Source organism: Eptatretus burgeri, chromosome 7 (genome assembly GCF_056783735.1).
Source record: "Eptatretus burgeri isolate ZD-2024b chromosome 7, Ebu_testis_v1, whole genome shotgun sequence".
In the NCBI taxonomy this organism is placed as follows: Eukaryota; Metazoa; Chordata; class Myxini; order Myxiniformes; family Myxinidae; genus Eptatretus; species Eptatretus burgeri.
In genome coordinates, this window is record NC_140967.1 from 35,041,775 (window position 1) to 35,055,578 (window position 13,804).

The 13,804-nt window shown below is 31.3% G+C and overlaps 1 protein-coding gene and 1 long non-coding RNA gene across 2 annotated transcripts; one reads left to right on the forward strand and one right to left on the reverse strand.

The window, feature by feature from the left end:
- Window positions 1-3,882: 3,882 nt before the first annotated feature.
- Window positions 3,883-6,488, forward strand: LOC147023015 (uncharacterized). Its single transcript, XM_085888032.1, has 3 exons — window positions 3,883-4,081; window positions 4,179-4,373; window positions 4,471-6,488. The coding sequence occupies exons 1-3, from the start codon at window positions 3,989-3,991 to the stop codon at window positions 4,885-4,887; spliced, it is 705 nt and encodes a 234-aa protein (XP_085744158.1). The 5' UTR covers window positions 3,883-3,988; the 3' UTR covers window positions 4,888-6,488.
- On the reverse strand, window positions 6,444-8,032 carry LOC147023016 (uncharacterized). The gene is made up of 2 exons (XR_015059994.1): window positions 7,549-8,032; window positions 6,444-7,378 (listed from the first exon to the last, which is right to left on the reverse strand). It is a non-coding gene; the product is annotated as an uncharacterized LOC147023016 (long non-coding RNA).
- Between the last annotated feature and the right edge of the window lie 5,772 nt (window positions 8,033-13,804).

The following is a 13,804-nucleotide window of genomic DNA, read 5'->3' on the forward strand; positions in this document are numbered from 1 at the left end:
AAAAATCCAATGAGAAACGCTCCCATTATTATCTTCTAAAGTCATAATAATATTCTTTGTATTTTTAGACAACTTTGGTAATTCATTTCTCATCCAAATAACCACATTATCAATTTTTAGTTTTTTTTACAATATTTGGCAAGTTCGAAATTTGATGTATTCTTTCCAAATTCTTTAAACCACTCATCAATACTCATTTATTTATGAGAAAGATATAATCCATTACCCCTTTTAGTTAATTTTACACCTACTTGTGTAATAGAAGAAAGCATATCTCCAACGAACAATCTTGGTTTTCGGTGGGCTTTCAGGTTTTTCAGCAAAATCTACAATTACACCACTTCTACTAATTTGTTTCTCTAACTCCTTGTTGTGTCTTTCCATCTTTTTTGAGTCTGGAGTTGAGCCTTCCTTTCATTTGCAGTTTTTATCACTGTGGAAATACCACCTGTCAAGAAATACCACCTGACTGAATATTTCTTCAACATTGGTTTTGACGTTTTAATTTTAAGTGAGTAAACATCTTTCAAGATTTTCACCTGTTCTCTTGTGAGAAAAACATCAATTCTTACAGCTCCTTTTTCTGAATTGTATTAACATTAAACAAACCAGGCTATTGATTTTGTATGCATAATTTCAGTTTATTATGATTGATTTGATTAACATACACCCCATTTTGCACTTTCCTGCTCATTTATTTTTCCTGTGTATGCACTGAATGAGTATGCACTGAGTATGCACTGAATCAAAAAATTATCTGAGATGAATCATAACACCATTATCTGTATTAATCTGTAATTCTGTTTCTTACAAAAGCAAACAATATGTATCAACTTCTTCACTCTCTCTTCTCGATGAGAATTATTAGTTTCCTTTTGCGAACTCAGGTCAATTATGTAGATTGTCAGCAGATTTTTAAAAGCAACCATATCCAAAATGGGTTCTTTATTACTATTGTTTTCACACACCTTTTGGGAAGACTTGTAAGCTTTGGCATAATCGTTTTTATCCCAATCAATTTCCAATCTGTCTCGTGGATAAAAAATTTCCATCCAGAGAAACCTGAAGTTGTTTCACCTTGACATTATCACTCAGCGCATTATTCTTATCAGTAGCACCATCTCCATATGGTTTCTTTAAAATGAGCTAGAGGTATTCCTTCGAGAACACCCACATTCCATGTGTGAGTGGTTTGGTTCCGTTTAATGTTTTGGCATCTTCTTTTTAGGTATAATACACTTCGCGGTTTCTTTGAGTTAAGTCCTCTATTCAACATCTCTTCTGTTTTAAGATTAGGAGTATATTCATCATTATACCAACTCATTTCATTAAAAACAAATTTATTCTGAGCAGAAAAAGCATGAACAATGCCAAAAAGCTATCAATTTTCATTATCATTCCTTTGTAGTTGAAATCAAATTTTAAGTCCATACAGAACTTTATCATAATCACAAGATCCAAATATACCTTTAAGGGAGATTTCCATGGTAAAACTATTACCTGCATTTGTATCATCATTATACATTCCTTTTCTTTGACTGTTACCGGGGTCTGCATTTGTTCCCGTTGACATATCAGGAATAAAGCCTTCAGCCGATCCCCCTTACCCATTCTTTCACGAAAGGAATATAGCATAAATTTCATCATTTCAGATGTAGCAGAGACATAATCAACCACTTCCACTTCTTGTGTTCCAATATACAAACGAACACTATCAAACATTTTCCAGAAGAAATCATTTACAAGTGTGGCATTTGTGTTATTCACAGTCTTAACTCGAGGGGGAGCACTCGGTAGAGTGCAAAACCTCCGCCACTAATACTGCTAGGTCACTCAAGTGAACCTGATATCCTATTCATTCAATTTGTCTTCAACAGTGCTCACAGTGTTATAGTTTGCAACTTTCCCTTTTACTTTTAACTTTTACATACTCAATTCATTCGTCATAACTATATTCCTTGAGACAGAAATTGATTTTACGTGGGTATATCCACCTGAAGTTCCAAAATCAGCCGCAATTATAATTTTTTTTGTTTTTTGTTGTTGTTTTTTTTTTGTTTTTTTGTTTTGTAAGAAAACAAAAACCAAATGTTTTTTGTTGGAAATCACTTATAACATGTAGAAATACAAAAAAATCGAAATTTTGTTGAAAACAAAGTTGCAAAATTTTTTTTTTCTCTAACAATTTTTTTTTGGGTGGGGGGGGGGGTTGGAAATCACTTAAAACATGTAGAAATGCAAAAAAAGAAATTCTAATTTTTTTCAAAATGCCCACGATAGCGGCCATATTGGATTTTGGACCAAGTCCAAAATCTAATGGCATGGTCCTTGGACCATACCTAATCCCCCCACCAAGTTTCGTCGAAATCTGTTAAGGAGTTTTTCCGTAATACTGTTCACAAACAAACAAACAAACAAACAGAAAGGGGTGAAAACAGTAACCTGCGATCTTTGATGGCGGAGGTTAATGAATGTAAATTTACACAAGAAAAAATTATCAGCTATATTCAAGTAAGTTTGTAGATTATTTATTTCAAAACTTTTTTGTTCCATTTGCATTCCAGTCTGTTCCAGTTATAGCATTTACCTCAGAATAGTCTTCCTTTTTCGTTGAGTTTGAAATGATAATGGTGTAATCCAAATCAAAGCTACTATCAATTGATTACATACTTGTATTTATTTAGTAAAAAAATAAAACTTTTGAAACCCCAACCCCAATATTTGGATTATTTTATTTCCTTCTTAGGGAGACAATTGAGTTTTACCCTTGTTAATTTCTTTGATTGCTTGGAATTTATGGGATTCCTTTTGAACATCTTTGATACTTTTTATAGCACCCACAATGTTTCTCATGGCAGAAGCAGTTGAACCTATTTGGTCTTTATGTTTAAGAATAGTTGAACCTATACCCATTGGAGTATCAATTATTCCATCTCCTTTATTTCTAAATTGATGTCCTACATCCCATTGTCTCTTAGGTTTATAATATCCTCTACCAAGATATATACCTTCACCCTTATAGTATAGTGAAAGGAACATCCCATCCCCATCTTTATTAATTATTTTATATTTTCCCAAGTAAGTTACCTCACAATAACCATTGGATTTATTTATTGGAAAACTTCATGTAGATGAATTCTGATAGATATAATTTCTCCATTGAATGAAATGTGATTATCTCCATGTGATTATCTTGATCAGTTATCCTAAAATTTACGTTGTATGTGGTTTTTCCTGACACAGGAAGAGATACAAGATTTTTTGGTTCCATATTGAATTTATAACCAATTGGAGTTGACTTTGCACTGAATGAAAATATTGTATTTGCTCTTATTCCATTGGTATAAGCTCCATCAATCAAATCACAGTGAATTAATACTGAATATCTATCTGAGGATATTTGAATGACATCACTGTAAAACATTCGATTAGTTTAAATCTTTTAATGAGGAGAAACCCAATAGTAGGGTAAGAATACTGATTCTGGCTCACTTTTCCCCATGTAAATGAATGGGGGATTTTCAGCGATTTATATTTTTTTCCCTAAAAATAAATCCCCTTTTTATCCCAAGGTATATTTATTTGTCTCCCCTTTTAACTTGGAGGTTGAACCTCATTGAATTGAACACCTGGGGGTTGAACAGCTCACTCATTGAACCTATAAAGATTTGTTCATTCTCAAATTCCTTCAATAGTTTAATTTTCTTTGCACAATAATCCCCATCTAAAATATTGACAAACAAAACATTTGAATCTTTATATTTTTTAAGATACCCCATTTGTGCCATTACGAAATGATAAACTTCTCTTAATGCTCTTGTTTGACCACCTCCTGAGCCACAGGTTATTTTTGTTAAGCCCCGCCCACTTTTCTTTAAGCCCCGCCCACTTTTGTTAAGCCCCGCCCACTTCCCACAAGGTATTCAATAAGCCCCGCCCACTTTTCTTTAAGCCCCGCCCACTTTTGCTAAGCTAACTTTTGCTAACAATGGTGTTCTGTGTGCTTGTCTCGAACTGTCTGTCTTCTATGGAACTAAACCTTCAAGTTGATGAACTGGATTCAAACCTCTTATCTATTGAGGTAAGATTTTTTATTTTCCTATTTTCAAACTTTGATTGAAGCATACTCATTTAATAATTAAATAACTTAATTAATACATTATTATTTTCTCTCACAGGAAATTGTGTCTGAAATACGAAATGAAAATACTGCTTTTGCTACAACTTTGGGGGAAATTGTTGGCTTGGTTGAAGACCTTATGAGCGACCAAGACCTTGAGTGGGATGACTTTGGTGTTCCTTGGAACTCTCTGTCTTGTATGGAACTAAACCTTCAAGTTGATGAACTGGATTCAAACCTCTTATCTATTGAGGTAAGATTTTTTATTTTCCTATTTTCAAACTTTGATTGAAGCATACTCATTTAATAATTAAATAACTTAATTAATACATTATTATTTTCTCTCACAGGAAATTGTGTCTGAAATACGAAATGAAAATACTGCTTTTGCTACAACTTGGGGCGAAATTGTTGGCTTGGTTGAAGACCTTATGAGCGACCAAGACCCACAGAACGAGTTCGTCCTTGATGACCCAACCAAAGAGTTATACCTTGGAGACCAGCAAAATCCTGAAAAAGAGTTTTACAGCAATAGTACTCATTGTGAGTTATCAAGACAATACCCACTGAACAAGTTATACCTTGATGAGCCAGAATACAAGTTTTACCTTGGAGACTCACAAATTTTGAAAAAATCAGTAAATGAGTTCTGCCTTGATGGTTTAAATAACTACCTTGGAGACTCAGGAAAAGGGTTCTGCCAAGATGGTTCTAAATATGGGGCCTACCTTGGAGACTCACAAATTTTAAAAAAAATCAGTAAATGAGTTCTGCCTTGATGGTTTAAATAACTACCTTGGAGACTCAGGAAAAGGGTTCTGCCAAGATGGTTCTAAATATGGGGCCTACCTTGGAGACTCACAAATTTTGAAAAAATCAGTAAATGAGTTCTGCCTTGATGGTTTAAATAACTACCTTGGAGACTCAGGAAAAGGGTTCTGCCAAGATGGTTCTAAATATGGGGCCTACCTTGGAGACTCACAAATTTTGAAAAAATCAGTAAATGAGTTCTGCCTTGATGGTTTAAATAACTACCTTGGAGACTCAGGAAAAGGGTTCTGCCAAGATGGTTCTAAATATGGGGCCTACCTTGGAGACTCACAAATTTTGAAAAAATCAGTAAATGAGTTCTGCCTTGATGGTTTAAATAACTACCTTGGAGACTCAGGAAAAGGGTTCTGCCAAGATGGTTCTAAATATGGGGCCTACCTTGGAGACTCACAAATTTTGAAAAAATCAGTAAATGAGTTCTGCCTTGATGGTTTAAATAACTACCTTGGAGACTCAGGAAAAGGGTTCTGCCAAGATGGTTCTAAATATGGGGCCTACCTTGGAGACTCACAAATTTTGAAAAAATCAGTAAATGAGTTATCCTTAAGAGACTTTGTAAGTTGGTTTTACTTTGAATACTTGAAATGTGGGTTCTGGATTGATAACTCACAATGTGATACATATCTTGGAAACTCAACGGGAATGTGGTTATACCTTGAAGACTTGGAAAGTTGGGTTTATGTTGGACACTTGAAACTTTTTTGGGGGCTTTTATTTATTTATTTATTTATTTATTATTATTATTATTTTATTTATTTATATTTTGGAGACTTTTGGAGTTGCTATCACTCTTTGGGATCTAAACCTATCGATGTAGTTCTTTGTCGGATGGTGCTTGATGGGAGCAAGATCAAGAAAGTTCTGGGAAGAAAGTGCAGGCTTACTCCCCCTTTTTACGTCATCAAACCTGAAAGCCTTAAAAGACAGAATTGGAAGAAGAGAAAAAAAAACGTAAAATATATATATATATATATATATATATATATATATATATATATATATATATATATATATATATATATATATATATGTGGAAATCTCATTTTGAAAAAGACTGTGTTGGGTGAGGATTGAGTTGGGGTTGAGATTTTGAATGTGAGGGTTGGGGTTGAGATTTTGAATGTGAGGGTTGGGACACACACACATACACACCAACAAACAAAGTTAAGCCTTGACTATTCAGTTGAGGATTCTGTGTTTGGGGTTCACAGATCTAAGAACGTCCCCCTTGACACACATTATATACTGTTATACACCTCGGACTTGGCCCTCGAGTGTCCACAACGGTGTATAGTAGGAGGGAGTGAAGCGCCAACCTATTGCTCCCATTGCACACACACACACAAACAAAAGTTAAGCCTTGACTATTCAGTTGAGGATTCTGTGTTTGGGGTTCACAGATCTAAGAACGTCCCCCTTGACACACATTATATACTGTTATACACCTCGGACTTGTCCCTCTAGTGTCCACAAAGGTGTATTATCTGCTTAGTTTTGTCTTTTGTAATTCCTGTGAATAAAATGAACCTAAAATCTCTTCCCCTTCCAAATCATATATTTTATAAGTCCAAGGAACTGTATCTATTACATCAACAATTTTAAAAAGTTCTTTCGTCCATCGTTCAGTAAAACCCTTTTCAAAAAGAAATATTCTAATTGAACACCTAGTCAATGAACAGCTAAAAATCAAGTCAATGAAAAGAAAGAAAGAATCACAATTGAACATCCACTCAATGAACTGTTAATATTCTAATTGAACACCTACTCAATGAACTGTTAATATTCTAATTGAACACCTACTCAATGAACTGTTAATATTCTAATTGAACACCTACTCAATGAACTGTTAATATTCTAATCAATGAAAAGAAAGAAAGAATCCTAATTGAACACCTACTCAATGAACTGTTAATATTCTAATTGAACACCTACCCATCAAGTCAATGAAAAAGAAAGAAAAGAATCAAGATGAACACCTAGTTAATGAACAGAAAGAAAGAATCCATATGAACACCTACCCAATGAAAAAGAAATAATCTAATCAATAAACTGTTAATATTCCAATTGAACACCTAGTTAATGAACTGTTAATATATTCTAATTAAACACCTAGTTAATGTACAGAAAGAATCCATATGAACACCTACTCAATGAAAAAGAAATATTCTAATCAATGTACAGAAAGAAAGAATCCTAATTGAACATCTACTCATCTAATCAATGAAAAGAAAGAAAGAATCACAATTGAACATCTACTCAATAAACTGTTAATATATTCTAATTGAACACCTAATCAATAAACTGTTAATATATTCCAATTGAACACCTAGTTAATGTACAGAAAGAAAGAATCCATATGAACACCTACTCAATGAACAGCTAAAAATCAAGTCAATGAAAAAGAAAGAAAAGAATCAAGATGAACACCTAGTCAATGAAAAGAAAAAAAGAATCAAGATGAACACCTACTAATCAAGTCAATGAAAAGAAAAAAAAAAGAATCAAGATGAACACCTACTAATCAAGTCAATGAAAAAGAAAGAAAAGAATCAAGATGAACACCTAGTTAATGAACAGCTAAAAATCAAGATGAACACCTAGTTAATGAACAGAAAGAAAGAATCCATATGAACACCTAGTTAATGTACAGAAAGAAAAGAATCAAGATGAACACCTAGTTAATGTACAGAAAGAAAGAATCAAGATGAACACCTAGTTAATGAACAGCTAAAAATCAAGTCAATGAAAAAAGAAAGAAAAGAATCAAGATGAACACCTACTAATCAAGTCAATGAAAAAGAAAGAAAAGAATCAAGATGAACACCTAGTTAATGAACAGAAAGAAAGAATCCATATGAACACCTACTCAATGAAAAAGAAAGAAAGAATCCATATGAACACCTAGTTAATGAACTGTTAATATTCTAATTGAACACCTACTCAATGAAAAGAAAGAAAGAATCCTAATTGAACATCTACTCATCTAATCAATGAAAAGAAAGAAAGAATCCTAATTGAACACCAAGTCAATGAAAAAGAAAGAAAGAATCCTAATTGAACACCTACTCAATGAACTGTTAATATTCTAATTGAACACCTACTCATCTAATCAATGAACTGTTAATATATTCTAATTGAACACCTACTCAATGAACTGTTAATATATTCTAATTGAACACCTACTCAATGAACAGAAAGAAAAGAATCAAGATGAACACCTAGTTAATGTACAGAAAGAAATATTCTAATCAATGAACTGTTAATATATTCTAATTGAACACCTACTCATCTAATCAATGAACTGTTCATATATTCTAATTGAACACCTACTCAATGAACTGTTAATATATTCTAATTGAACACCGACTCATCTAATCAATGAACTGTTAATATATTCTAATTGAACACCTACTCATCTACTCGATGAAAAAAAGAAATAATCTAATCAATGAACTGTTAATATATTCTAATTGAACACCTAGTTAATGAACAGAAAGAAAAGAATCAAGATGAACACCTAGTTAATGAACAGCTAAAAATCTAGATGAACACCTACTCAATGAACTGATAATATTCTAATTGAACACCTACTTATCTACTCAATGAAAAAGATATATTCTAATCAATGAACTGTTAATATATTCTAATTGAACACCTACTCAATGAACAGAAAGAAAGAATCACAATTGAACATCTACTTATCTAATCAATGAACTGTTAATATATTCTAATTGAACACCTACTCAATGAACTGTTAATATATTCTAATTGAACACCTACCCATCAAGTCAATGAAAAAGAAAGAAAAGAATCAAGATGAACACCAAGTTAATGTACAGAAAGAAAGAATCCATATGAACACCTAATCAATAAACTGTTAATATATTCTAATTGAACACCTACTCATCTAATCAATGAAAAGAAAGAAAGAATCCTAATTGAACACCTACTTATCTAATCAATGAACTGTTAATATTCTAATTGAACACCTACTCATCAAGTCAATGAAAAAGAAAGAAAAGAATCAAGATGAACACCAAGTTAATGTACAGAAAGAAAAGAATCAAGATGAACACCTACTCAATGAACAGCTAAAAATCAAGATGAACACCTAGTTAATGAACAGCTAAAAATCAAGATGAACACCTAGTTAATGTACAGAAAGAAATATTCTAATCAATGAACTGTTAATATATTCTAATTGAACACCTAGTTAATGAACAGAAAGAAAAGAATCAAGATGAACACCTAGTTAATGTACAGAAAGAAATATTCTAATCAATGAACTGTTAATATATTCTAATTGAACACCTACTCATTTAATCAATGAACTGTTAATATATTCTAATTGAACACCTACTCAATGAAAAAGAAAGAAAAGAATCAAGATGAACACCAAGTCAATGAAAAAGAAAGAAAAGAATCAAGATGAACACCTACTTATCTAATCAATGAAAAGAAAGAAAGAATCCTAATTGAACACCTAATCAATGAACTGTTAATATATTCCAATTGAACACCCACTCAATGAACAGAAAGAAAAGAATCAAGATGAACACCTACTAATCAAGTCAATGAAAAAGAAAGAAAAGAATCAAGATGAACACCTACTCAATGAACAGTTAATATATTCTAATTGAACACCTACTCAATGAACTGTTAATATTCTAATTGAACACCTACTCAATGAACTGTTAATATTCTAATTGAACACCTACTCAATGAAAAGAAAGAAAGAATCCCAATTGAACACCTAGTTAATGAACTGTTAATATATTCTAATTGAACACCTACTCATCTAATCAATGAAAAGAAAGAAAGAATCCTAATTGAACATCTACTCATCTAATCAATAAAAAAGAAAGAAAAGAATCAAGATGAACACCTAGTTAATGAACAGCTAAAAATCAAGATGAACACCTACTCAATGAACAGTTAAAAATCAAGTCAATGAAAAAGAAAGAAAAGAATCAAGATGAACACCTACTCAATAAACAGAAAGAAAGAATCCTAATTGAACACCTAGTTAATGAACAGCTAAAAATCAAGATGAACACCTAATCAATGAACTGTTAATATATTCCAATTGAACACCTACTCAATGAACAGCTAAAAATCTAGATGAACACCTACTCAATGAACAGCTAAAAATCAAGTCAATGAAAAAGAAAGAAAAGAATCAAGATGAACACCTAGTTAATGAACAGCTAAAAATCAAGTCAATGAAAAAGAAAGAAAAGAATCAAGATGAACACCTACTCAATGAAAAAGAAAGAAAGAATCCTAATTGAACACCTAGTTAATGAACAGCTAAAAATCAAGATGAACACCTACTCAATGAACAGCTAAAAATCAAGTCAATGAAAAAGAAAGAAAAGAATCAAGATGAACACCTAGTTAATGAACAGCTAAAAATCAAGATGAACACCTACTCAATGAAAAGAAAGAACCCAATGAATACCTTTCTTTTCCCTCATATCTATTTACTTTTTCTTGTTAAAAAAGCTTTTTTTCCTAAATAATTCACGTTTTTATCAAGAAAATATAAGCTAAAAATAAAAAGTGAATTCACCAATTTTTTGGTTTTAATTAAAAAATTGGTGAATTCACTTTTTATTTTTAGCTTATATTTTCTTGATAAAAACGTGAATTATTTAGGAAAAAACACTTTCTTACCAACAAAAAGTAAATAGATATGAGGGAAAAGAAAGGTATTCATTGGGTTCTTTCTTTTCATTGAGTAGGTGTTCATCTTGATTTTTAGCTGTTCATTAACTAGGTGTTCATCTTGATTCTTTTCTTTCTTTTTCATTGACTTGATTTTTAGCTGTTCATTGAGTAGGTGTTCATCTTGATTTTTAGCTGTTCATTAACTAGGTGTTCAATTAGGATTCTTTCTTTCTTTTTCATTGAGTAGGTGTTCATCTTGATTCTTTTCTTTCTTTTTCATTGACTTGATTTTTAGCTGTTCATTAACTAGGTGTTCATCTTGATTCTTTTCTTTCTTTTTCATTGACTTGATTTTTAGCTGTTCATTGAGTAGGTGTTCATCTAGATTTTTAGCTGTTCATTGAGTAGGTGTTCAATTGGAATATATTAACAGTTCATTGATTAGGTGTTCATCTTGATTTTTAGCTGTTCATTAACAAGGTGTTCAATTAGGATTCTTTCTTTCTGTTTATTGAGTAGGTGTTCATCTTGATTCTTTTCTTTCTTTTTCATTGACTTGATTTTTAACTGTTCATTGAGTAGGTGTTCATCTTGATTTTTAGCTGTTCATTAACTAGGTGTTCATCTTGATTCTTTTCTTTCTTTTTTATTGATTAGATGAGTAGATGTTCAATTAGGATTCTTTCTTTCTTTTCATTGATTAGATGAGTAGGTGTTCAATTAGAATATATTAACAGTTCATTAACTAGGTGTTCAATTGGGATTCTTTCTTTCTTTTCATTGAGTAGGTGTTCAATTAGAATATTAACAGTTCATTGAGTAGGTGTTCAATTAGAATATTAACAGTTCATTGAGTAGGTGTTCAATTAGAATATATTAACTGTTCATTGAGTAGGTGTTCATCTTGATTCTTTTCTTTCTTTTTCATTGACTTGATTAGTAGGTGTTCATCTTGATTCTTTTCTTTCTGTTCATTGAGTGGGTGTTCAATTGGAATATATTAACAGTTCATTGATTAGGTGTTCAATTAGGATTCTTTCTTTCTTTTCATTGATTAGATAAGTAGGTGTTCATCTTGATTCTTTTCTTTCTTTTTCATTGACTTGGTGTTCATCTTGATTCTTTTCTTTCTTTTTCATTGAGTAGGTGTTCAATTAGAATATATTAACAGTTCATTGATTAAATGAGTAGGTGTTCAATTAGAATATATTAACAGTTCATTGATTAGAATATTTCTTTCTGTACATTAACTAGGTGTTCATCTTGATTCTTTTCTTTCTGTTCATTAACTAGGTGTTCAATTAGAATATATTAACAGTTCATTGATTAGAATATTTCTTTCTGTACATTAACTAGGTGTTCATCTTGATTTTTAGCTGTTCATTAACTAGGTGTTCATCTTGATTTTTAGCTGTTCATTGAGTAGGTGTTCATCTTGATTCTTTTCTTTCTGTACATTAACTTGGTGTTCATCTTGATTCTTTTCTTTCTTTTTCATTGACTTGATGAGTAGGTGTTCAATTAGAATATTAACAGTTCATTGATTAGATAAGTAGGTGTTCAATTAGGATTCTTTCTTTCTTTTCATTGATTAGATGAGTAGGTGTTCAATTAGAATATATTAACAGTTTATTGATTAGGTGTTCATATGGATTCTTTCTTTCTGTACATTAACTTGGTGTTCATCTTGATTCTTTTCTTTCTTTTTCATTGACTTGATGGGTAGGTGTTCAATTAGAATATATTAACAGTTCATTGAGTAGGTGTTCAATTAGAATATATTAACAGTTCATTGATTAGATAAGTAGATGTTCAATTGTGATTCTTTCTTTCTGTTCATTGAGTAGGTGTTCAATTAGAATATATTAACAGTTCATTGATTAGAATATATATTTTTCATTGAGTAGATAAGTAGGTGTTCAATTAGAATATTATCAGTTCATTGAGTAGGTGTTCATCTAGATTTTTAGCTGTTCATTAACTAGGTGTTCATCTTGATTCTTTTCTTTCTGTTCATTAACTAGGTGTTCAATTAGAATATATTAACAGTTCATTGATTAGATTATTTCTTTTTTCATCGAGTAGATGAGTAGGTGTTCAATTAGAATATATTAACAGTTCATTGATTAGATGAGTAGGTGTTCAATTAGAATATATTAACAGTTCATTGAGTAGGTGTTCAATTAGAATATATTAACAGTTCATTGATTAGATGAGTAGGTGTTCAATTAGAATATATTAACAGTTCATTGATTAGAATATTTCTTTCTGTACATTAACTAGGTGTTCATCTTGATTCTTTTCTTTCTGTTCATTGAGTAGGTGTTCAATTAGAATATATTAACAGTTCATTGAGTAGGTGTTCAATTAGAATATATTAACAGTTCATTGATTAGATGAGTAGGTGTTCAATTAGAATATTAACAGTTCATTGAGTAGGTGTTCAATTAGGATTCTTTCTTTCTTTTTCATTGACTTGGTGTTCAATTAGGATTCTTTCTTTCTTTTCATTGATTAGATGAGTAGATGTTCAATTAGGATTCTTTCTTTCTTTTCATTGATTAGATGAGTAGATGTTCAATTAGGATTCTTTCTTTCTTTTCATTGAGTAGGTGTTCAATTAGAATATTAACAGTTCATTAACTAGGTGTTCATATGGATTCTTTCTTTCTTTTTCATTGAGTAGGTGTTCATATGGATTCTTTCTTTCTGTTCATTAACTAGGTGTTCATCTTGATTCTTTTCTTTCTTTTTCATTGACTTGATTAGTAGGTGTTCATCTTGATTCTTTTCTTTCTTTTTTCATTGACTTGATTTTTAGCTGTTCATTAACTAGGTGTTCATCTTGATTCTTTCTTTCTGTACATTAACTAGGTGTTCATCTTGATTCTTTTCTTTCTGTACATTAACTAGGTGTTCATATGGATTCTTTCTTTCTGTTCATTAACTAGGTGTTCATCTTGATTTTTAGCTGTTCATTAACTAGGTGTTCATCTTGATTATTTTCTTTCTTTTTCATTGACTTGATTAGTCGGTGTTCATCTTGATTCTTTTTTTTTCTTTTCATTGACTTGATTAGTAGGTGTTCATCTTGATTCTTTTTTTCTTTTCATTGACTAGGTGTTCATCTTGATTCTTTTCTTTCTTTTTCATTGACTTGATTTTTAGCTGTTCATTGAGTAG